We start from the raw sequence: 26,420 nt of genomic DNA, 5'->3' as shown, positions 1-26,420 counted from the left end.
TTTTATCATCATAGGAAAATACTCCACCTTTGGGACCCAAGGGCTTTCTGCAGGACTAGGTAAGTTTAGATGGATAAATGAAATAAACCTTAGAAGCATAAAACTTTTTGGGTGATTTATTTATTTTTTTTGGTATTTGTGGGCTAGAGTTTGATGACTGAAACAGGCAAACTTGTATTTGCCTTCTAAAAACTTGAAAAGAGTTTGGTAAATTTGTTGACAGAGTCAGCTCTTGAATTCAGCTCTTGAATATATGACAAACACCATAGAAGCAGAAAGCTAAAAAGGGAATGGAAAATGCTACATTCTCCTGATGTGCCTGAACACAAGTAGCCCTTGACTTACACTACAATTGCAATGGAACCTGCCCATTATAGTTGTGATGATTGTAAAGCAGGTCACCATATGATCAAACCAGAGGTAGTATTCTGGAGAACCAATAGCAGAAATTTTGAGTAGTTTGGTAAACTGGCAAATACCATCTCTGACTGGAGATTTTAGAGTATCCTTCCCTTGATATGCCCACCAAGCCATGCCCACAGAACCACTAGTAAAAAAATTTTTAATCCCACCACTGGCCCATTTTAATGACTTTTTCTGCATGACCAGATCCATTTCATGACCTACCCACCCCCGCAATGGTTGTTAAACAAATGCAGCTGTCATAAAGTGAACCCATTGTTCACTGTGGGCTGTTGTTGCCAAAACAGAAGTGAATGCCTGTTTTGAACAAAAACAGCATACAACATGCTCAGAACATTGCAGGCAGCCATAAATGCAAGCCAGTTGCCAAACATCCAGCATTTGGACACATAAACTGGGGGTGGTGGTGCAGCCATTGGAATTCAGAACTGGGTCACAAGTACTTTTTGGATGGGGTGGGGTGTCTATTGTAACTTTGAACAGTCATTAAGCAACTCAGTCATAAGTCAAGGATTACCTGTACATGTTAGTTGTTTGCAGATAGATATTTATGTATTAATATAGTTACGAAGTTTTCAAAATATGTTCTACTGATGTTAAGTAGTCAGCAATACAGTAATATTCAAGATGGCTGGTATGGTGTTTTGCTGGTACATGTGTAGGTATGCTTGTAGATACCTATACGTGCAAAAGAAGAGGGGCTTCTATTGTTATTCAGCATCCTCTACCTTGCAGATTTTGATCCTCCCTGCAGAACAGAGATGGTTCAGCAAGCTCTGACCAGTTCTGGAGATCTGGTAGTGGAAATTTTGAGTAGTTCAGAGAACCGGTAGCGGAAATTTTGAGTAGTTCAGAGAACCGGTGGCGGAAATTTTGAGTAGTTCAGAGAACCGGTAGTGGAAATTTTGAGTAGTTCAGAGAACCGGTGAGCGGAAATTTTGAGTAGTTCAGAGAACCAGCAAATACCGCCTCTGACTGGGGATTTTACAGTATCCTCCCCTGCCACACCCACCAAGCCATGCCCACAGAACTGGTATTAAAAAAAATTGAAGTCTACTCCATCTTGGTATTTAGATTGAATGTAGTGCCAAGCATTTCTAGCACTCGGGGGGGGGGTGTATCAGATTCCCCCCTCCCCCCTGAGAACGTTTGAAGTTAGAATTTTCCATTTTGATTCATTCTGAGGGTTCTGAGTAACATAAGAAGGACTATTTGGGTACAGACCATTTCCAAAATGCTTTTAACGCTCAGATTAGGTTGGAAGGTTCAAGCCATTTATGGACCATTCCAAACAACCCACTGCAATCTTCAAACATTTTGCATTATGCCTACTAACAAGTTCACAATGTGGACCTCTTGATTTTAAAGTAATTGTTTCATTTTTTTTTCATCCCATTTTTCCATCAGTTAAAGAGTGACTTGTTCTCTCTCGTTCAATACTTTTATCTTAATAGCAACACGGCTAGGATTTCTAGACCAGCACAGTAACAGTGATTGATAAGACCATTTTATTTCTCTGCTGATGCATTCATCACAGCTAATCTAAGTCTGAAAGAACTGATGGAAAATTTGGACTCCTCTACTTTGCCAATACAAACAAAATGTATGGTTTGAGGAAAATCACCTTAAGTCTGCCTGCAGTCATACACAAGTTTTAGCTTTCCTTCTCTATCCTTGCAGGAGTTCAAAATGGATTTGGGACTGCACACGGTTTTGGGAGCAAACCAGGGAAGCCAGGTGAGCAATGCCTTTGCTGACAGCTGGATTCCAATCTGTCTGTACAAAATCCTATACTAACAGTTTGTGTGCTAAATATACATCAGAGACTATGATGCCTACTTAGGATAAACGGAGTACTTGATTCCTTTTACTCAGCATAATGCACCCAACTCTGAGCATACCTACTCCAAGATGGTTGAAAAGGTAAAGGTTTCTCGTGTCCAACTCTCATGCTCATCTCTTTTCTTAGCTGAGGGAGCCAGCATTGTCTCAAAATGCTTCTGTGGTCATGTAGCCAGCATGAGTATATGCCAAGACGCACAGAATGCTATTATCTTCCCACTGAAGTGGTACCTATTTATGTATTTGCATGATTTTGAGCGGCTAAGTTGGTAGGAGCTTACCCCATCATGCAGTCCTTGGGTCTTGAACTGCCAACCTTCCAGTTGACAAGCCACTGTCTTATTCACTAGGCCACTGCATCCTTTAACAATCAGGCTCTTAACCAGATATTTGCCATAAGGGGATTTTAAAAAGACTTAGCAGAGATGCACAGTTCTTTTTGGAGCTGAGGACCTCCACTGCCTTTTCAGTGGCTTCAGGCCAAAAAGGGGACAGGGCTAGGAGATTACTACCCATTTATTTAATCATAGTTTTCTTTTGTGACAGCTTAGGAAGGAACTTGGAACAAACTTGGAGGAGCTTGTGGTCCTGAGAACACAGATTTACATACTGTGTGAACAACAATTACTGCAGGACTTCAACAGCAATTCCTCTTTGAAATAATAGAAAATACTTCTAGCTCGGGTTTTAGATTTTGGCAATCCCTCTTTTCTATTTTTTTCTGAAGTGATTGAAGTTACTATCTAATGCTTTTCTATCTGAATCTTTCTACCTCTCCACAGGTTACAGAATGCCACCTGGATATGGAACCGGTAGGATGGGCGTTTCTTGTTTAGTTTCAATTCATGCATTGTCCCATGTTCAAAATAGACATCCAGAGTTCTCCAAGTTCAGTAGCCCAACATAAAAACAGGCATATTCTGAACATTTCACATTGTCAGTCTTCCTAGGCAGACCAGACCAGACAGGAGGTATGACTAGCTGAGTTAATTCTACTTTATAGCAAAAGATTGCCGTTTAATATTTTATTAACAGAATCCTATGAATCTGAAAGTACAAATCTCTCACCCGTTTTACAGACTCAGAAATGACTGAAGTTCCTTTCTAAGGTTCTTCCTCTGCCCATTATGCAGCTGCAGGCTGTATTTTCTCTTATTTGATCATTCCCTAGGGAGTACCTCTCCCCTCAATCCTCCCAATGCCATTCCCACATACCATGATTACACACATTGTATTACTTTTGGAACATCTAAAGCAGCCAAGGTCACAATGTTCTGTGATGGCACATTTTACACACACCTATTTAAAACTCAAATGTTGAACTCAATATCATGGGAAGGTTAAGAGATAAGGATTGGATTTTCGAAGTCCTCTCACCACTAAGTTGAAGTTCTTTACTTCAGGGGTCACCAACCTTTTGGATCTCAGGGACCACCAAACTCATAATTTTAAATCCCAAGGACCACTAACCGATTAGGTGGGCATGGCCTAATTTGTGGGGTGGCTTGGTGGTCACGTGATTGGCTGGGCATGGTTTATATGTAAATATTATAAATATTGATATAAATATTGATTTTTTTATAAAAACGAGCAACTTTTACTCAAAATCAGACAAAGCAGGGAGGCAGATTGAGTTGCTCACAGAATCACAGAATCACTTAAAGATCTGTGTTTCTGCCATTGGCTATCTGAATCTGCACTGAATAATAGAACCTTCAGTCCTAAGGGAGGTTCGGCTGTGCTTAAAAGCAGAGCCAAAGATCTAAAGACCATTTCCTGCTTCCTAGCTAATCTAAATCTCCCAGCACAGCAGAACAGCTGATGGCCGGAAAAAGGAAAAATAGCAATTTAGCAGGCAAGTTTGCCATGTAAGGAGTGAGTGAGCGGGTAGGGTTCCTGCGGGCCATATAGGCGGCGTAGCCTTGTGTTTCTGTGCAGCCTGGATTAATTGCTTTGTGGGGGGTGCTCTGAGGGTGAGATTTCTCTGTGGCCCACCAAAATTTTCTCATGGACCACCGGTGGGCCGTGGCCCACCAGTTGGTGACCGCTGCTCTACTTCATCCTTTTTTTTTTTTTAACAAATTTTATTCAGTTTTTCACATTAAAAATAAGAATCTCTTTTTAGTGGACAACGTATTTCCAGGTCATCACCTTTACATACAAATATATCAGCAATTATACATTCATATATGCATATTTAATTCTATAATTACCTTTTCCATTCCAAATTTTCAGTAAGGAGAGAAACAAACACATTAATTCTAGCCTCTTTCATTAATCTCAATTGAAACTTCTTTTTGTTTCATTTCAATTATTTCAAATATAATCCTTTAATATTTACTTTAAAAATACAGATAAACAATATGTGTTTGCCTAATAATAATAATAATAAAGTTACCAATGTCTCTCCTTGCTTTTAATAGTCTATATTAACTTATTAATTTAGTTCGTTCTTTAGTCTGTCATATTTCCTTTGCATTACACATTCTTTTTATAAATTCTAGATTAATACAAATTTTAACACACACACACACAAAAAAAACAAGTGTAGGTTTCCCTCATGCTCTACTTCATCCTTGAGTCAACAGAGGATTATATGCACATACAATTTGCTAGTCTACTGATGATTCCTGTTCTGCTTCAAATGGCTTTGTTTTCAGTTACTGAAATCAATTGATTTCTCTTCAAGATAATGAGGGATGAAATGTAACAAATTTTCTATATCATAAGGCTGTCCTTAGATACTGTCCAGATAAGGAGGGAAAACCCCTACTTTAAGACTGGAATGACTTAAGTCTGTCTCGCTTGTTAACAAGAGGATAAAATAAGAAAAAGATGTTTTTAATATGTTTTGGGGCTGTAGTTAAATGTATGTGAGACAAAGCCCATAGAAATTAATTTGGTTATTGGCAGCTTTTGCACAAAACAAGTGTCTTTCCTTTTCATACTTTGTTAACAAGGGAACAGAACTGTAGGAAAAATAAGTGGTGAACTAGTTTATTAAGCCTAACTACTTTTGCATTATTACTTAATGCAATTATACGGATTTTTGTGCCCCAAATAATTGGACTGTATGCACAAATAAGAAAAACTATGTTTTCAGACTTGACATGTTCCTTTGGAAAGAGAAGAGTTAAAACAGATGGAAAGGAAAGTGAACTGGAAAAAGCAGAGTGAATCATCAAGATAATAGGCCCATCCAGAGAAAGGGCTGGTGATAGAGGAGGACCAGTTATCTGTTGGGACTCTGTAAACTAGAGTTTCCCAACCTTTCCTGGTTAGCGGCCCAGAACTGAGGGAATGGGGGGAAAGAGGAAATAATTTTGTGGGAGGGGCAAGTGTGTGTGCATGAGCATCTGCTGCTTGCACAAATGGATCTGAGAGCACCTGTGACCTTATGCAAGTGGGATTGTGAGCCCCTACGATGCTCATACAAGGGGCCATGCGCATGCATGCATGGATGCTCACCAGCTGGCTGCTCACATGGCCCAATTGTGAATAGGCCATGGCCCACAAGTTAGGGACCCCTGCTGTAAACTGAGAAGACTGTTGAAAGAGCAAACTTGAACTTTGTTACATATTCTTTCATATTCAGTTTCATATATATCATTACATTTCCCACTTTCTCTAAGTTTTCTCTAATATTCAATTCATATCTTGGCTTGTTTTATTTTTCTTTAAATTTTCTCATGTTTTCTTTATATAATATCTAAAATTCTTGTTTCTTATTCTATATTCGTTAACTTTTATACTTTTATATGTCACATTTGCAATTTCATCGCATACTCTTATTTCATTATTCAGTAAGCTTTATCTTAGTTCTAACAATTCCAAAGATTTCCCCCTATAATTACCAATTTGAGTTACCACCCCTTTTTCTTATACATCACTCAGTTTACTCCCCTTTAATTCATAATAATGATTAATTACTTTTTTAAATAAAAGTTTTATTTAAGCTTTCACAAAACATACAAATACAAAAAAAAAAAATTTTTTTTTTGAGAACAGCGTGGCCCCAGGTTATCACTTCTCCATACAGACATAAGCTCAATATATATTTATCTTATACATTCTAATCCATATCTTATAACTATTTTTGCAATTTTTTCAATAGCTTTTCCCTTTCTTTACTTCCTAGAGCCTTATTTTAAATTATTTCATTCCTTTCTTAATTCAACTACATATCTTTTTCTAATTTTTAAAATCTTTCTAATCAATGTTTTTATATTTTTGTCTGTCCTGTTTACAATTTCATATTATCTTTTCTCATAAAACAAATTTTCCCCTGTAATTACTAGACTGGAGTGTTTGTATCTTTTTTCAAATCTTATTTAAAAATTTAAGTTACATCTTTACAGTTATAACATTCATTTTCTAACCTCTATTTTATAACACATACCTATTTTCAATCGAATTCTGCTTGGTACATTCCCTTAAAATACACACTAAATTCTTAAAAGAAAAAAGTATATATGTATATATATCTGTGTATATATGTATAACAATAGTAAATGGAATAATTATTCTATTCAAGTACAGCTCTGCCATTAATATTAATAACAATCTTTTACATTTCTATTTCTTTTAACAAACATTACCTAGTAATGTCAGTTGTCTTTCACTTTAATCATCTATATTTCATATTTTACTTATTACTGTCTTTAAATAAAAAACCAAACAATAGTTATTAAGAGTAGTCAGTAAAGTTATTATTCTTATTCAAGTTCATCTTGTCATAAATTTTTCTGTGTTTCTTTTCAATTTTTTAACGTTCTTTTTAAATCATTGAGAGCCTTATTCTCTTTACAAATATTCCACTACACATCAATAGAATTTTTTTCTGTCATTTTAATCATCTAACATATTTTCTATCTCTTTTCTATTTCTAATATAACAATGCTATCCCATGCACCCTTGCAGAATCTTCTCCTTAAGTTAAATTTTAACCATTGTCTCTGTGTCTTTTAAATAGGTTTATACCTTTAATTCTTGTACATTTTTCTTGTACCTCTATATCTTGTTTCTGTCCTTTGTAGCCTCTTTTCCTTTCCCTCTTCCCTCTCTTCTTCTCCCTCCCTTTTTATTCCCTTTTCTATCTGATTCTCCCTTCTGTGATCCTTCCTTCTGCTTCTTCTTGATATTATGATTACTTTTCAAATTACTCTTTTTTTTTGGTTGTTGCTTCAATGCTTAAGTTTTTAATTCCCTTTCCCCACTTTCCCTTTTTTACCCTGCTTAAAATTGCTTGGTCATTAAAGATGTCTTCTTCGTTGTCCTGCCCTTCTTGTTTCTGCCAGCATTTCTTGTTGTTTTTCATAGTTCAAGATCTCCATTTCTAACAATTGAAATATGAAGCCAAAAGATCCTCTTCGGTCTTGTGCTTCTTCTTTTTGTTTTTTAAGTCTCATTTTTAACTCTTCAAGGAGTGATGCCATTTTAAAAAATTTTTAAATAACCTCCAATTGATTTTATTTTGTTTCATTAGGATCCTCCATCCAAAGTTCCAGGAATCATCCAATAATCCGAAACTGTTTCTTGCTTCTTTTCTCACTTTCTCTTTCCAGGGGCTTTGTTATCTTGTAACAAAGTTTCAGCTACAATGTATCTTTTGAAAGCCTTGTTAAAATTCCACTATCAATTTTTTTAAAGTTCCAGGTGGTCTCCTCCATTTTCCAGATTCCCCCCTCTTTTTTCCTTTTTCCCTCCGCTGCTTTCTTTCTTTTTTTTAAAGAAAGTTTTTAAATTATCCAAGAATCTTTATCCCTTTGACACTTTATTTTCAGCTAGAAATAGCCTATTAATGTTAAAGTGGATTAGTATCAATTTCTTATTCGAATCTCTTCTTCTTAATGTTCCAAGTCAGTTAAAGCTGTTGATGTTAGAGGAAAAAAGCCAATTCCGTTTCCTTTCCCTTTCTCTTTCGCAGCTTAAAATCTTTTCTAGGAATAGTATTAGTCTTTACAATTCAGGTTCCAGGTACCTTAAATAGATGTTCTCCATTCAACCCGGTCAGTCAAACTTTCTCCTTTAAACTTCCTCCTGCACAATTTTGTCCTGTCAGGTTCTTCTTTGAGGTGGCCATTTTTGACCACCGCTGCAACCGCCTTTTTAATTTTCACTTTCTAGGTTAATGACAATAATCTCCTAACTACTATATATATCACACATATATTTTATGCCAGATTGCACATGGTATTCTTTCTCTTGATTAAATTCTAAATCATTTTTTGTTTCAATTACATTATATTATTCAATTAATTATAAAGACTGATATTAATCTTTTTATTACAATTCTCATAGCATTTAACTATATTCTTAATTTTGTTGAATATAATTAATGTTTTTCTCATACTTTCCCATTTTCGCATTTATTTCAATTATATCTATATATAATTTAGTTTAATAATGATCCTTAAAAATAGTCAAATATAAAACAGAAAACAACAGTCAGTCTTTTCATTTTAAAGATCTATATTTTTATACATCACTACCCATTACCTTGCAGAATCCCCTTCACTATTCCTTATCTATCCATTATCTCTAAGTCTCCTAACTGTATAGTTTTTTTTATTTTTATTCCCTTTCTATATCCCCTTCTTTTCTGGTCCTTTCTCTTATTCCCCTTTTCCTTTATTTTTTCCCTCCATTTCTTACTCTAGTTTTTATCCCCCTCCCTCTCTTGAGCTTTCTTCTGTAATTGCCTTTCCTTTCTCTTTGTTGGACTTTCCAAGCCATTCCCTCTTTAATTATTCCCTCAAACCTCCAGATTTTAATTTTCAATCTTTTTTCCCTTGGTTTGTTGTTCATTGTTCCATTTGATCATTAAGACTGGCTTCTTCTTTGATCAGCTCCTCCCCTTCTGGGTCTTTCTGTCCTTCTTTGTTCTCCAACATCACCATTTTTAGTTCTTTTGAAGCAATACTGCACAGTTCCACTCCTTCGTGTATAATTTCCTTTATAGTTCTTAAATCCAGTTTTATTCCAAGTAAAGTTCTGTCCTTTTTGTGCACCTCTTTTAATTTTTATTTATTCCTTTCTTCAGTATTTAAGTCAAATCCAATTAACCATTAGCTTACTTCAATCAGCTTCTAACAATCAATTTCTGTTAATTCCTTTTTGAGTTTTTTCCAAGGTCACCAAATAATCCAATGTCCATAAGGTTTTTAAATTCCTTCTATTAAATTCTTAAATTTTCCCAAAGTCACCAATTAATCCCAGGTTTCAGCCTTCTTTCTTCTTCCTTTATGATTTTCTAGTTTCACTTTTCAGAGTTTCTGTTATATTGTAACAAAGTTTTCTTATTTTGTGTCAAATTCCAATTTTAAAAGAACCAAACACTTTTTAAAGAGCCACTGAAATTTTTCCTTTACCATTAGGTGGCATTCTCTTGCTATATCCAAGTCCACCCTTACTTTTCATTTTCTTTTCTCTATTTAGGGCTTTTAAGCTTCAATAATCCAATTAAGTCCAATTATCACTTATTATTTCTTTTGACACATTCAAGTTCAGCTTTTAATTGTGCCTGTTTAGTGCCAAAATCCTATATTTATTCAATTTAAACAAATATTTTTCTTCTGGCTTCCTCCTTCTATTGTTTGAAGTTCAAAGCCACTTTCATTTGTATCCAATTTTTCTTTTCATTCTCTCCAGTTGCCGCTTTTAAAATCTTTCTTAAAAATTTCTTTAGATCTTAATTCTGGGATACCTTTATATCCATATGTTGCGCCTGGTTTGCCTGGTCTCCACACTGTCCACTACTTCACCCTTCCTGCACAATCTTTGTCTTGGATAACCTTCCACCTTCAGAGTGGCCACACTACAGTCCATCTTCAGAGGGAGTATTCCTAGCCAGGGAGGGGAGATGCGGCTCCCCTCAACCTGACAGGAGATCTCCGCTTCTTCATCACCCCTTCAAGTGGCTCTGGCCCCATTTGGAGCCCTCCAACAGGAGAGCACAGATCAAAGCTGCGGACAATCGATCTGTCCACAACAGAAACACCACCGGAAGCTGAAAGAACAATGGTATTGATGCCCTCTCTAGACCTTTGATGGAGGAAGATAAGATAAAGGAAAATTAATATATATTTGCCTGCACAAAGATGAGAGGTGGTTGGCATTTTAAAACATTATCTTCAAAACCAGAGATTTGCATGAATTTTATGATATTCCATGCCAGGAGTGGGAGCCAGCTGGCTCTGTTTATCTAATGGTAGGACAGACCAGCCATGGTCAATTTGCTGATCACGTTTGATTACAGCAATATTTCTAATAAAAACATGAAGAGATATGGCCTAAAACCAGAGCTCTGCCCATCTTTACAGATATGGGAAGGAAGCCACCTGATCTGTGTTTTGAAGAAGTACACAGATCCCCTTTTTAAATCATTTTGCAAAATTAGGCACTAAGTTGCTTAAGTGCAGAGAAACACATCAGGAACTATTTCCCAATGATTTGAAAGATAGTTGTGAAATATTTTGGCCAAACAGGTTGTCTTAAGCAAATGCATCTACTGTCTGGAATTTTAAAAAAATCTGAAATACTCTGAAACTTATTTGACTTAGATCTGTCAGAAATGCTGTAGGGTCTCCTGCTTGGGTGGGGGAGAGGGTTGGACTAGATGACCTATAATGTTCCTTCCAACACTTAATCTGTTCAAAAACAAATTTAGCATAGACTGATAACTGGCTATGAATTTGGGAAGTCATCTGACATCTTTAACATTGGACCAGCATCACTTTCACAGCCCAGGGCTCTTATGATGCTCTAGCCCCATGTTGGCGAACCTATGCCACGTGTGCCGCAAGTGGCACACAGAGCCATTTCCCCCGGCACGTGAGAGGTTGCCCGGAAGAGCCCCACTGTGTATGCATACATGCTGCCACCCAATGGCTGATTATCAGGTATCTGGCACGCATTGCCTTCTGGGTGCTGGCACACAATTATCGGCGTAGGAGATGAAAAAGGTTAGCCACCACTGCTCTAGCCTATAAGAATATCTAGATGGAATCAGATTAGGGAAAGCTGATTATCTAAAAATGCATTGTTCAACTAGAAATGAAATATGACCGTTATTAATTTAAATTGGATTCAAAAGAAATAAGCATCGTCCAAACTAGGAATTAGCTCATGGTGCATCTTTGCTTTCCAGGCTTCAGAGGTGTTGGTTATCCACATCAAGGTCTCCCCTTGGGAGGTAAGAATCCTGGCTTGGATATTTCTTCTTCATTTTATGACTCTTCTTCCCAACTGAAGAGGCACTTATTTTCTAAAATGTTGGGGAAATAAAAAATAAGATACATACACATTAGAAAATACAGATATTACACGGAAAATTTTTGCAAAATAATGTAACATTAGAAGATGATACAAATTACTAGAAGAATCATCTCTCGCACTAATAAATCCAACTGAATTAAAACAAGTGTAAAATTGACAGTTTAACACCTTAGCATTTTCAAAACTGTTATGCTTAACTATAAAAATAAAATTTCAGATTAGCTGAGTGATCTATACAGTAAAACTAAGCAATCATCGTCAACAACTGTTATTTTAAGAGAGCCCAAACCTCAGATAAGGCAGCAAATCACATACAGAGTTATGCTCCATAAATAGTTTAAACTGAAGTTGACTTTGGACTGACAAAGTGTTTCTACATTTTTTTTTTTAATCTCTTAACCTTTCAGTGCAAAACACATCTTGCTCAAAGCATGCCATTTTACAAGCTTAGAGGCCAGGTGATTTAATTACATTTCCTGGTTAAAAACAACCATTCTTTTGCCTGTGTTAACTTTCTGGAAACAGTTGGGTGCCTCTTTCATTTTAAGATTCTTAAGGATCAAGTCTTGTAATGATTAGTTTGCTGATTTTTCTTTCCTTTTATGTGAGATCTTAGATTGTTTGCTTAATTGATAGCTCTTGTTGGGTCCATCTGAATATTTTGATTTTTATTCGTAACACTTGGCAGCAGTCAGCCTAATTAGCCAATTATTTCTATGTATTGTGTCAGATTCTTTTTTAAGTGTTTTTCTTATGCAAATCATGTTTTCAGTTTCTTCTTTTGGAGTCTCTCTGTGTGTGAGTGTATACATGTATACATGACTATAATAATCTGGCTGTTATTAGTGTGAATGCTCAGAATGTCATTGTTTAGAATTTCAGCTTGTTACTAAAAAAAAAAGATGAACAATGCCAGATATGCATGTATTATTAACAAAAAAAAGTCGTTGTTGATCTTAGAAAGAGCCAGCGTAGTCATACTACACTTTGTACTAAGGTTCCAGTTGCAGAGATGGTCAATATTAATAAGTATCTGGGGGTGCAGATAATTAACTATTTGAACTGGTCTCTCCACACATCATCCTTAATGAAGCATGCAGACCAGTGTCTGCATTTCCTGTGTTGGATAAGGAGAGTACATCTTTCTCCTTCTGTCCTGGCCACTTTTTATAAAGGCACAATTGAGAGCGTTTTAACAAACTGCATCACTGCTTGGTTTGGTAGCCGCAGTACCTCAGATAGAAAGTTCCTACAGAGAGTGGTAAGGACAGCTGAGAAGATTATAGGAAGCTCACTTCCTGTTATTCAGGATACTGTTTGTAAGTGCTATGAGCTTAGAGCTCAAAGCATTGTTAGAGATCCCACACACCCACTTCAGTCTGTTTCTGTTGCTCCCCTCTAGGAGGAGGTTTTGAAGACTCTATAGCAGGACCACTAGATTCCATAACAGCTTTGTTCCTTATGTCATCCATCTTGTAAACTCGCAGTATTCTTTTTCCCCCCATCATATATATGTACACATTTCAACTAGACTGTAATGTTTCTCTGTGTCATATATGTGTGTGTGTATGGGTATATGCATAATGGTTATCTTTTGAGAGCTAAATGCAATGAAATTTCATTTTAATGTATGCTGATTAGCATACATTTAAAGTGTCAATAAAGATTCTATTCTATTCCAGTTCTATTCTACTCTCGTTCCTGTTCTGTTCTACCCTATCCCTATCCCTTTTCCTTCCCCTTTCCCATTTCATTCCATCCAAAAAGGTTCATCTGCAGAATATATAGAGGTCTGACTTCTCACTCTGTCATCCCACAGGTCTTGGAGCAAGAGGCAAGCCTTCCAAAGCAGGTAATAGGATCTCAGCTTCCCCAGTAGATTCCTTTTGGGAAATATATACAGGGTAGTCTTCAGCTTGTGACTGCAACTGAGACCAGAATTTCTTTTGCTAAGCAAGATGGATGTCCAGTGAGTCCCACCCAATTTACTGACTTTTTTTTTTTGCTATGGTTGTTAAGTGGATTGCTGCAGTTAAATGAATTATATGGTTGTTAAGTGAATCCAGCTTCTCCCATTGACTTCGCTTGTTGAAAGCCAGCTGGGAAAGTTGCCAATGGCAATGACATGATCCCAGGACACCACAATCATTGAAAATACATGTAAGTTGCCAAATGCCTGAATTTTGATCACGTGACTCTGAGGATGCTGCAGTGGTCATAAGTGCAAGATTGTGAGTAATGTTTTTCAATACTGTTGTAACTCCCAATGGTCTCTAAAGAAATGGTTGTATAACGAGAATAACCTGTATGTCAAGCACCAAGAAAATCAGGTGATTCAGGCAATGTAAATGAATATAAAGCTTTATTGCAAGCTTAAGCTCTCTACAGGAATCTTGAGCTCCTAACAGTCAAGGGAAATGAGCAGGAATTAAAAAGGCATTCAAGGTGGGCTGAACTTAGATGTATTGTGGGCACGCAGGGACTTATGACACGTGTGACCCCTCCCTTAGGCTTAGTCTGGTCATCTCCTATGCCAGGGGTGTCAAACTTTCGTTGCCATGTGCCATATCATGACTTTTTTCCCCTTCGCTAAACCAGGTGTAGGCATGGGCAACGTGTGACACGTCTGGCCCGCAGACCGCAAGTTTGACAGCCCTGTCCTACACTGTATTACATTCCAACCCAAAAAGACTAAGCTAACTTGCATACAGCAGCTCACATACTTACATTGCTCAAATTGATGCTGTCTGGTTAAAACCAAGAGCAAATTTTTTACACTGGTTAAGTCTGTACAGAATATTCCAGAGCTATTTTGAACATCCAGCTTGAAAAACCAGAACCTTCACGGTATGTAAAGTTGGGGCTCTTTGTTTACACCTTTCTTTGTTCTCTTCTAAACTCTACAGAAGTAGCATCTCCTGTTTCAAGGGAATGCCAGAAAGGTGGCAGCAAAAGAAGCCTTGTCTTTACATGCCTATAAGAACTAGGGTTCTTAGCTCAGGGCATCTCAGAGCCTGTTGCTATCTTCTCCTATTATTTCTTGCATGACACCTGTTTAGTTCTTATTAGACTATCCAGAAGTGCCAGCAAACTTAGTATTTCAGGTTGACATTAGCTTTATTACCTTTCCATAGGACAAGTCATCCTTCATTGTTTCCTGACAATTGCAGCCTCTGCCTTCCCTTTGCTCTGTGAGGTATACCTCCTCATCTTTTTCATAAATTCAAGGACCACTTTTAGTGGACTTTATCTGGCACTTCGTGTTCAGTGGGCAGTTTATTTTTATTCATTTATCCATCCATCCATTGCTGCAACTGCAAGACTCCCAACAGGAATAAACACAATAAATAAACAAAGTAAATAGATAGCAGCCACTGAATGTTTTCTCTCTTTTTTCCTCATTAGTTTCCTTTAAGAAAGATGTGCAATTATTATGGACTTATGGAAAGGCACCCATTTACCATCCTAAGCTCTTGCAAGTTGGTCACAGTAACAATTACACTTCATTATGATTTGGCTAGAAACCCACATCATATCAGAGTACACAATCATTCGATGAGAGACATACCTTAGCTTCAGCAGCAGCCTTTTCTCCGAGTTGTATTTTTTTTTATCTTGTAATCTGCCATGTGGTTGCACTTTTCCAGTTCATCAGACATTACAAATTGCACCCTTGGTCTCAGTAAGCTTTTGACAAGCCAGTCTTATCCTTTCTTGATCTTTTGCACATCTTTAGGTATGGTAACATATGACTCTCCTGTATGTATTGAATCACGTAGTCCATGATGAAGAACTGGCTACTCACCCATAGCTATGAAAACCCTCTATACCATTTCAGACAAATGGTTGTCCAATCTCTTAAAAATCTCCAGTGTGGAGCATCCATAACTCCTGGAGGCAAGTTTGTTCCATTGATTAATTATTCTAACTCTCAGGAAATTTCTCCTTAGTTCTAGATTGCTTCTCTCCTTGATTAATTTCCATTCATTGCTTCTTGTCCTGCCTTCCGGAGAATAGCTTGACTCCCTCTTCTTTGTGACAACCCCTGAGATATTGGAACATTGCTATTCTTAAATATGTATAAATGTTGTGTACGTAAGTGGAGTCTGCTGTCAGATTCCATTCATTGGTCCAACCATTGGTGGAAGAAATAAAGTGCCATCAGTGGCTGAAGTGTTGGACAGCACTGGCTATAAAAGCCGATGCCTATTGCAGCCCACTTTTTCTTCCGGACTTGAATAAAGACTTTTCCTGCAATCTCCTGTCCTGCCTCTTCAATTCAGTGCACCCATTTTACAGCTATCATGTCATCCCAGTCCTTTTTTTCATTAAACTAGACATACCCAATCCCAGAAACCATTCTTTATAGATTTTAGCCTCCAGTCCCCTAATCATCTTCGTTGCTCTTCTCTGCACTCTTTCTGGAATCTCAACATCTTTTTTATATCATGGCGACCAAAACTGGTTGCAGTATTCCAAGTGTGGCCTTATCAAGGCATTATAAAGTGGTATTAACACTTCACATGATTTTGATTCTCTCCTTCTGTTAATGCAGCCTAGAACTGTATTGGCTTTTTTGGCAACTGCAGCACACTACCATCTCACATTTAAATAATTGTCCACTAGGATTCCAAGATCCCTCTCCCAGTTTCTATTATTGAGCAAAGTACCATACCTATGTATTTGGTTTTTCTTGCCTAAATGTAGAGCCTTACTTTTTCCACCACTGAATTTCATTTTGTTAAATAGTGCCCAATGTTGTCTGTCAAGACCTTTCTGTATCTTAAGCCTATCTTCTGAAGTGTTCGCTATTCCTGCCAACTTAGTGTCATCTGCAAATTTGATGAGTTCCCCATTTATCTCCTCATCCAAATTATTGATGAAGTTGTTGAAGAGTACTGGGCCTAAGATAGAGTCTTGGGCTACCCCGCTGCATACTTCCCTCTATGCAGATGCAGTTCCATTGAGGACTACATGTTGAGTGCGATTGGTCAGCCAGTCACGAATCCTTCTAATGGTGATGCTAACTAACCAGGGGTGAAATTCAAAATTTTTCCCTACCGGCTCTGTGGGTGTGGCTTGGTAGGACTCAGTCTCTAAAAGGAAGAAGGTGGGTGGGCATGGGGGTAGGATTTAGTCTCTAAAAGGAAGAAGGTGGGGCCAACTATTTCATCCCTACCACCTCTCCGAACCGATTCAAGTTATCCCTACCACCTCTCCCGAAGTGGTGCGAGGTGGTTGAATTTCACCCGTGTCTGACCCACATTTTTCTATCTTATCAAGTAGTAAGTTGTGGTCTACTTGATCAAATGTGGTCTACTTTACTGAAGTCCAATAAATTATATGCACAATATTTCTCTGATCCACTAATCAAAGTCAAAGAGTACAATAAGAGTTGTTTGGCATGATCTGTTTTTGACAAACCCATGTTGGCTTTTGGTTATGACTTTGTTTGCCTCTAGGTGTTCACTGATTCGTTCCTTGATTATCTTTGAATTTACCAAACCAACCTGTCCTTGTCACTTGTGTTAGATCGGGTAGATCGGTTCCCACAGAGACGCGAGACCAAGTGTACATTCAGCTCTTTATTTCAGTGTTAAGACTTGTACAAGATCTTGGAGCCACGGCAGCCCTTCATATAAGGATTGCTTGTGGCTCGGCGGCCAATGACAGCGCTTTGAATCTCCTGCGATCGGTTCGGCCAATCGCGGTTGATTCTTAGCACGCCAATCACAGCCGTTCAGTTGGCCAATTGGGTTGTGGTCCGTGTGGACCAATCAGAATTCAGTGTTTGGAGAATGCTAATATAGAACACCCCTCCCCTCTTGGTTCGGTCCGACGGAGCGTGGTTACGTAGTCGCGCAGGTAGGCGGGGCTTCGTACCTGCCTATTTGACCTGCGTAGCTCAGTTGCTGCCTGGTTCTCGACCGGTTTGGATGGACTCTCGTCACTCCGGTTCTCTTGGATGGAACCGCCTGGAAGGGTGAGCCGGGCCTACTGTGGTAGCTCTCACCCGGTCTACCCGGGTCGGTTGAACTGCCGATTCTGCTGTTCCCACCTGGTCTTTCCGGGCTGGTTGAACTGGCTTGGCTGCTCCTTCCAGGTGAAGCTCCCGGTTGTTCTTCTGTTGTGGTTTCGTTGTTTACCGGTGAGTATTGCTGGTTTATTTTGGCTTGGGGGTGTTCTGTTTGCGCTTTAGGATTTTCTTCTCCTTTATTGTTTGAGGTTTCCCCCCCCCCTCTGGTTTCTTTATTAGTGGTTGTTTGTGGTGTTTGCGTGCTGTTGGTGTCGTTGGTGGCTGTTCTTGATCTTAGCTGGTCGATATGTCACTTCCAGCTGTGTCCGTCTTTGGTTTGTAGCCGGTATGACCGGGATCCCATTACCTGGGTTATTTTCGCCGGTACCCAGAGCGGGTCCCCTGTAAAATTTTTGGCATAGACGGCATCTCCAATGTTGAATGCTCGGTGTTTGCTGGATGAGTCTGGGGGTTTCTCGGGGTTGTATGTGGGGTGTAGCCTGTCTAATGGGGATCTTAGTTTCCTGCCCATGAGTAATTCTGCTGGGCTTTTATTTGTCGTTGTGTTAGGTGTTATGCATTGTATTAAAAGCATTTTATTTATTTTTTCTTGTATGTCCCCGGTTTCGATTTTCTGTATGGTGTTTTTTGTGTAACGAACCATGCGTTCCGCCCGCCCGTTCACCGCCAGATGAGTGGGCGCTGTCAACGCATGCTGTATTCCCCATTCCACCAGGAATTTTTCAAAGGGTAGTGCAGTAAATTGTGGGTCGTTGTCCGACACTAGCACGTCTGGTAACCCATGGGTGGTAAATAGTTTGTTTAGTTTCTTGATGACGGACTCTGTGGTTGTGGTTTTCATAGTGCTTACCTCCAGCCAGTTGGAGTAAGCATCGACTGTAATCAGGAATGTGTGTCCCTTGGTTGGCCCAGCGAAGTCTATATGGATTCTAGACCAGGGGCCCCTGGGAGTCTCCCATTCCAGGATTGGGATGGCGGGCGGGCTTGGTCTGGTTTCCTGACATTTTTTGCATGCGGCTACCCAAGTCTCGATCTGTTTGTCTATTCCTGGCCACCAGGTGTAACTCCTGGCCAGGGCTTTCATTTTAACTATGCCTGGGTGCCCCTCATGCAGCATAGACAATACCCTTTTTTGTAGAGTTTCTGGAATTACAACCGTCCCCCAAAAGTATGCAACCTTTTTGTGTAAAGAGTTCAGTTTGCCAGTTGCGAAAGGGTTTGAATAGTTCGCCGCCGTCACTTTCCGGCCACCCTTTTCCCACCCAGCTCAAGACTCGCGCCAGCCGTTTGTCTTTATTAGTCTCTGTGGCAATGTCTGACGCGGTCAGGGGTGGGTTGGGTAATGTCTCTATGTGTAGGGTTGATGTTGTGGGTGCCGGGTCATCCTCCAGGTCAGGCAGCGGGGAGCGGCTCAACGCGTCTGCATGCGAGAAGTTCTTGCCGGGTCGATGTGTTAGCAGGTAACTGTAGGCGGCAAGGAACTCGGACCACCTTGTCATGCTAGGTGACAGTATGTTCGGAGTGGCCTTGTTCCCTGCCAGTATCCCTAACAGCGGCTTGTGGTTGGTAATAATTATAAAGGTCCTACCGTAGAGGTACTCGTGGAACCTCTTCACGCCGGCAATGACTGCAAGGGCCTCCTTGTCCAGTTGGCTGTAGTTCCTTTCCAGTTTGGATAGTGTTCTTGAAAAGAAGGCGATGGGTGCTTCTTTTCTGTCTGGAAGCGTGTGGCTGAGGATGGCCCCGACGCTGAAGGGTGACGCGTTGCATGTTACTGTCAGCGGTAGGATCTCGCTGTATTGGATGAGGACTGCATCTGATGTTAGCAGGTCTTTTGTTTGTTTGAAGGCATTTTCCTCCTGCTTCCCCCAGGTCCAGATGGCTGTTTTGTCCAACAGCCTATGCAAGGGTTCCGCCGCAGTTGCCTTTTGGGGCAGGAAAACATTATAAAAATTAATAAGTCCAAGAAATGCCTGCAGTTCTGTCTTATTCCTTGGTCTAGTGGCTTCTTTTAGGGGCCTCTTCCCCCAGTGAGTGCAGGAGGTGCTGTACCACTGGGATGGGGTAGGCACTCTGCTGCAGCGCAAGGTTGAGGGTGGCCTTGTAGTCACCACAGATCCTTATTGACCCATCCGGCTTGATCGGGGTGACTATGGGGGTCTCCCACCGGGCATGGTCAATTGGCTCTAAGACCTCTTGCATGATGAGCTTGTCCAATTGCTCATCCATTTTGGGTTTGAGCGCAAAAGGCACCTGCCACGGTTTAAGTTGGATGGGGGCAATGTTTGGGTTTAGATTAAAAGAGATTGGGGACCCACGGTACTTGCCTAGGTCGCCGTTGAAGACCTCTTGGAAGTCCCGCATGAGTGTTGCTTCCCAGTCCTCCTCAGTGACGTGGTTGACGCCCGTCTCCTCGATCCCCAGCAGTGCGAACCATTGCAGTCCCAGCAGGCTTGGCCAGTTCTTGTCAACGATTGTGAGTGGAAGCACCTCGGTGTGCCCCTTGAAGGTTATTTTAAAGTGCCCAATTCTGACTACAGGGATGCAGTTTCCCTGATAGTCCTTTAGGGTCAACTTCTGACTTTCTAACTCACGTCGGTGGATGGTAGGCACCAGGCACTTGATTGTGTGCCAGGAAACCATGGAGAGGTAGGATCCGGAATCCACCTCCATCTCACATGGTTGATCCTCGATGCCTACCTCCACGTGCACCTTCCGGGCGTCGATGGTCGAGGAATGGCCAATGATGACCATCTGATGGGTCTCTTCTCTCCGCCGCATCTCACTGAGTCGCTTGCTCTGGCCGTCCCGGCTCCCCCAGCTCTCAGCATGGTGGTCTCTAGTCCTGGGGGGGATGCCATCTCGTCGCCGGGGGCTGCCATCTCATCGCTGGGGGCTGTGGTTCCTCTTGTTCCGGCACACCTTGGTGATGTGCCCCCACTTATCACAATGCCGACAGATGGTGTCGAGAAATTGGCATTCTGAGCGGGGGTGGTCGCCACTGCAGCAAGCACACTGGAACCCTGACTTATGGCCTCTCCGTTCTCGCCGGTCGCATTCTGTCTGTAATCGATGGATCTCCGCCTCATCATCCTCGGTTTCGGAGAAGGAGTCGACGTCTCCATGGTGGGTGGTGGCGGTCATCCTTGGGCTTGCTTCCGGGTGTTTCTTCGGTGCCGGGGTCGCTTCGATGGGTGCTGGCCAGTCCGCCATGTTCATCTGCCGCATCTGAGCCGCTGAATGTTTGGCTGCTTCGGCTGCAGTCGCTTCGGCGATGGCCTCGGTAACGGAGATGTCTGCCCTCGCCATCAGCCGGCTCTGCAGGATGGGGTCTCTGAGTCCAAGGACCACGTGGTCTCATAGGGCCTCGTCCATGTCGGTGAAGCCGCACATGCCTCCAAGGTCCCTCAGCATGGCCACGAAATTGCTGATGCTCTCGCCCTCTTTCTGGTCCCGCCAATAGAACTCGTGCCTTCTGATGAGATTGGGCACAGCGGGGGCATAGTGGTGCCGCAGCAACGGTTCGAGGTCGGCCCAGTCCATCTCCTTCACGTTGGCGGGTTTGGCTAGAGCTTTAGCCATTTTGAACACTGCGGGCCCGCAGTGTGTCAGGAACACAGCCCTTTTTTTCTGTCCGTTGCCATCTTTTAGGTTGCTAATCTTGAGGAACATTAGGAATCGGTCAATGTATGATTCCCAATCCTCGGCAGCCTGGTTGAAGGGTGCGGGTGGCGAGGTGCTGCTGGCCATCTTATCAGCCGTTCTGTGCTGCTTCGCCACATGCTCAGTTGGTCTCTTGTCTCACGATCTCACCCTCGTCTACAGTGTTAGATCGGTTCCCACAGAGACGCGAGACCAAGTGTACATTCAGCTCTTTATTTCAGTGTTAAGTGTTAAGACCTGTACAAGATCTTGGAGCCACGGCAGCCCTTCATATAGGGATTGCTCGCGGCTTGGCGGCCAATGACAGCACTTTGAATCTTCCGCGATCGGCTCGGCCAATCACGGCCATTCAGTTGGCTAATCGGGTTGCGGTCCGTGTGGACCAATCAGAATTCAGTGTTTGGAGAATGCTAATATAGAACAACTTGGATCCAAAAATAATGTACCATGTCTTGTAGTTGACCTTTGGAAGTGAGGGAATAGTGGAAGTCCCATCATTATAAGCTATGCAAAACAAGAGAAGGTAAAGCTTCAAACCAATGCTAAGGTGTGAGAAAATTCTGAATAGGTTAAGCCCAGATGCAGAATCTGTCCGTATGTATTCACAATCGACCAGGGACTATAGTTGCATAATTAAGTTGTTCTTCCTAGTTTAGGATTTTCATCTGCTACATTTGGCCTTCCGTTTCATAACATCCCCTTGCTCTTCTCTAAGCCACATTTGTTGCAGGCTGACTTCCTGTTTGTTTGTTTGTAAAATTTATTGGCTGCCCATATTACCATGGGGCAACTTACAATCTTAAAAAGATAAAAACTATACAAAACCTAAAAGGCAAATAAAATATTGTAAATATCTAATTACTGAGAGAAAATTAAAAGATGGGGAGGGAGGGAGTAGGATGAGAAGTGGGGAGGCAGGATTTCTTAATCTGTTTTCTAATTTTTACTTTTGATTCATCTTTGCAAAGATCTTCCTAAAGAAGGATTATTTTTTTTCTTCTGTGTCACATATCTCCACAGATATTCTCCACTTTGACATTTCCTTCTCCTTACTTATAAATATGAATTTTCCAAACATGAACATAATGAATAAGTACATAATCTCTTTAAATGCCACATATTTAAATAGGTGATCAGCAGTGGTGGTATTCAAATAAAGTTGCCACCGGCTCAGTGGGCGTGGCGTGTTGGCTGCGCTTTGCGCACCTGCACACTTTATGTGCACACGCGCACCAGACACAGACTTTGCGCAGGTGGAGAGGTGTTCTAACTTGCCTCCTGCAAGACTGCACAATGCTGGTTGCTGCAGCAGCTGCCGCACGGCGCTATTTTGCGCCACACAAAGCAGCTGCGCTTTGAATTCTGGCCATAAAATTGAGTATGGGAGCCCGGGCAGGTGGGTGGGCCAAACACAGAGCAGCGAAGAGAACCAGTTCAATCTCTACTGCTCATCGCCTCTACCGTCTCTCCAGAACCGGAGGGAACCGGTCGAATACCACCACTGGTGCTCAGAAGCTTCACTCTTTGATCTTGCTCCGATTAAATTTTAAAATTGTGCAAAAAGCAGCAAAAAATGTCCATTAGACATGCTGGGTTCACTTAATGACCACATGGTTCACTTAACGACCACATGATTTTCTTAATGACCACAGTGATTTGCTTTGTGAGAGTTGTAAAAATGGTTTTAAAACCAAGTTTAAATAATTGCAACCACTTACAACTAAAATTCTGGACTCAGCTGCAGTCATAAGTCAAGGACTACCTGTAGGATATAACATCAGGGAAAGCCACAATGCAGTGTTCTTGAGCTTGAAATGCTAATGTATCCATGTTTGTCATAAAGACAAGGGAGTCCTGGGAAATCGCATTCTGTGTGCTAAGTTCTCTAGGATAACAGTATGACACATTGCTGTTGTATTATTACTCAAAGGATTAAGAAAGGAGCAAAAGATTGCTTTTAGGGATTGATTCAGCCAGATATTCATATTGTTACTAGTGCCAGGGAAATAAAGAACAAAGGTGGCAACAAAGCAGGATCTGAGAAGATTATCAAGGGAAGCATTCAGAACATTCTTAGCTTCTGATTACCGTGAGCGAGTTACAAACAGGGCTTATTTCTGAACACAGCTTGATAACCTAGGAATTAATCCACAGGGGGTTTAGCTGCGAAACTGTACAGTCAGTGGGAGGTTTTTTTTAAAGATTTCTCTCTCTAAAGGGAGATGTTTAGGCTCACTTTTCTTTTTTAAAACATACCTTTTAGCTATTCTCTGTCCCTCCTTATCTGAACAAGAGAAGTATTGTACACATGTTTGGAAGTAATTGTTTCCAGTTTTCCATGTCAACCCTGCTATCTGAGCTTTAAGCGAATGATAAGGAAAAATAGCAATAGCACTTAGACTTATATACTGCTTCACAGTGCTTTATAGCCCTCCCTAAGTGGTTTATAGAGCCAGCATATTGCCCCCAACAAACTGGTCCTCATTTTACTGACCTCAGAAGGATGGAAGGCTGAGTTAACCTTGAGCCGGTGAGTCAGCAGAATTAGCCTGCAATACTGAACCCACTGAACCACCACTGAATATACCACTGAACCACCATGGCTCTTAGTAGGAAAGAGTGTCTCTCTTTCCAAGAAAGGGAAAAAAGTGCCTCCCTCTATTTGTGTCTTGGTTTTTACAGTATATTTTCTTCAACAGGATATATGGGTGGTGTTGGAGCCGGAAGCTTCCCAAGCAGTGGGATGCAGAATGGATATGGCAATGGTAAGAAAGCTACACATGTTGTCACACAGGATTGTGGCATGTAGGTACTATGCAAATAGTAGGTACTATGCTCCTTCATAGAGTTGCACTAATGATACTCTGTTGTTTGTGGACTTGTATGCAAAAATTCAGCATGTGTCAACATCTAATCACGGAACACCTGGTAAGAGGTGAGTCAGAGTGACTACTAAACTAGTGGGGCAATAAACATGTTATAAAGCAGCTTCTTTGGACATACTATTATGTACAGATTTCCCTTTCAGTTTCCTCTTTGTTCCCATTTCTGCCATCTTCTTTTGGGATGCTTGAGACACTGGTAGTCCTCGACTAATGTCCATAATTGGGACCAGAATTGCCATCGTTAAGTCATTGCGATCATAAAGTCAGACTCAATTTTACAACCATTTTTAAGTGAATCACCACAGTCATTAAGTGAATCCAGGTTCACTAGGCAAACATCACAGTTGTAAGTGCAAATTCATTCCTCCAAATGGGCGGGGTTTTGCCATAAATCAACACTGCAGGATGCTGCAATCAAAATGTGAGTCAGTCGCCAAACACCTGAGTTGCAGTCATGTGAGTATTGGGGTGTGTGCAGTGATGGGATTCAAATTTTTTTCCTACCGGTTCTGTGGTCATAGTGTGGCTTGGTGGGCATGGCAGGGGAAGGAAACTATAAAATCTCCATTCCCAACCCACTCCAGGGGAAGGATATTGTAAAATCCCCTTTCTCTCCCCACCCTACTAACCTGCTTTCCAGTTCCGTTCTCCTGTGCAGGGCAACAAAAGGAGACTCAGCCGATCAGCTGGGACTCAGGAGGCAGAGAACAGATGGGGGTGGGACCAGTCAGAGGTGGTATTTGCCAGTTCTCCCAACTACTCAAAATTTCCACTTCCGGTTCTCCAGAACTGGTCAGAACCTGCTGAATATCACCTCCGGGTGAGTGACAGTCATAAGTGCAAGGACCAGTCATAAGAGTGAAGTCTGGATATTTTTCAGCAGCATCATAACTTTGAATAGTCACTAAACAAATGGTTGTAAGTTAAGGATAATCTGTATACAGGTTTTTCACAAAGCAGATAAAAATCATGGCTGCATATCTATTTTGTGCAAATTGTTCCCAGTTCTCTGTGGTATCACTAATTCAGAAACATAGACAGCTGCATAAGTGAAGAAGGCCAAAAACATTGTTGCAGATCACTTGCTGCAATACATAGGTATGTCCAGAATGTGGAGCTGTTGACCAATGTATTAAAAATAAATAAAGCTGTCTTCTTTTTCTGAATTCAGTTGCTTTAAAATACACAGCAGATAAATTCAAGGTTGATAGCTTGATTTTCTAGCTGGCTAGAAATATCACATCTTCTTTTACTTTTCCAGGCTATGGAGCTGGACCTGGAGGCAATGGATTTCCTCTCGTTGGAGCTCAGCCAGGTGGAAATGAGGATGGGTGACATTAATTTCTCACATTTGTTTTCCTCCTTTCCTCCAAAGAATTTAGAGAACCGTTTTAACTTAACAACTGATAAGGGAGGGTAGGCTAACCAGATGGCAATCTGCGTAAGCCCTCTGGTCAAGTTGATGACAAAGGTTGTATTTGAACATTGGTTGCTCATGTTCAAATTCAGCGGCTTCTGCCACTGCACTATATTGGTGCATGGGAAAATTCACTTGGGACTAAGATAGTATGAAGAAACCAAAGAGTAAGAAAGAAGTGAGATACAGAAGTTATTATCAGTCAGGGTGAGAACTTATTTTGGGTTATTGTTTCAGCCAAGAAAGTATGTCAGGGAGCAATTCATTTGAGCTGGTGAAAATGTAAGGAACATTAGTTGCAGTTGCAAGGCAATTTATTTGAGAACCAGACAAATATACCAATTCCCTTCAGTGTAGTTCAAGGTTCATGGTAATAGACATGCTCTTCTGAGTATGGCTCATGGTTGGAGTCCCAGGCCCAGTCACTTATACTGCTATAAGTATAGGATCGAGTAGTATACTAGTTTCCCATGTTGTCTTGCAATTCTTGCAATTGTAGTCCCAGCCTATTTAGAAGGCAGAAGGAAGGAATATCTAATATTCAGCTAAAAGAGATGGCCTACTGCGCTGCAATGCTTTCTTTGTTCCAGTGAGATTTATAATTAGATGGATCAGCCTTTTGCAACAGCAAATGTGTCAATTTCACACATTATGCTAAGCCATGATTCCTTTCAATCATCATTTTTGAACAAGCCACATTGGGCTAAGTCATAAACCACTGGTTCCAAATGTCTGTGGCATTTACCTCAGACTAAGTGATTAAATATGATCTGCTATACCAGAGGTATCAAACTCAAGACCCGGGCCCGACTTTGGCCCGCAGAATGCTTAGATCTGGCCTCCAGGGCCACCCTGGAAACAGAGAAGGACCAGCTCA

General features: G+C 40.8%; 1 protein-coding gene and 1 long non-coding RNA gene across 3 annotated transcripts in view; one reads left to right on the top strand and one right to left on the bottom strand.

The window, feature by feature from the left end:
* The window catches only part of GREP1 (glycine rich extracellular protein 1), a 49,603-nt gene that overhangs the window by 8,562 nt on the left and 14,621 nt on the right, over positions 1-26,420 (top strand). Inside the window, exons 4-10 of one of the 2 annotated variants that reach the window (XM_026711957.2) lie at positions 15-59; positions 2,104-2,160; positions 3,048-3,077; positions 11,414-11,458; positions 13,361-13,393; positions 23,941-24,006; positions 25,388-25,441. In XM_026711957.2, the coding sequence (XP_026567742.1) occupies positions 15-59; positions 2,104-2,160; positions 3,048-3,077; positions 11,414-11,458; positions 13,361-13,393; positions 23,941-24,006; positions 25,388-25,441 (330 nt within the window). The remainder of the gene's footprint in view (positions 1-14; positions 60-2,103; positions 2,161-3,047; positions 3,078-11,413; positions 11,459-13,360; positions 13,394-23,940; positions 24,007-25,387; positions 25,442-26,420) is intronic. The other variant, XM_087916616.1, reaches the window with a different exon arrangement.
* LOC148124430 (uncharacterized) overlaps positions 9,305-26,420 on the bottom strand; it is a 35,785-nt gene continuing 18,669 nt past the window's right edge. The window contains exon 3 of the long non-coding RNA XR_015740141.1: positions 9,305-11,530. This is a non-coding gene — a long non-coding RNA (uncharacterized LOC148124430). The remainder of the gene's footprint in view (positions 11,531-26,420) is intronic.

This window comes from Pseudonaja textilis, chromosome Z, assembly GCF_049901715.1.
Source record: "Pseudonaja textilis isolate UNSWEBS1 chromosome Z, rPseTex1.2, whole genome shotgun sequence".
In the NCBI taxonomy this organism is placed as follows: domain Eukaryota; kingdom Metazoa; phylum Chordata; class Lepidosauria; order Squamata; family Elapidae; genus Pseudonaja; species Pseudonaja textilis.
Note: the sequence above shows the minus strand (reverse complement) of the source record. Positions and strands in the feature narration are given on the sequence as shown.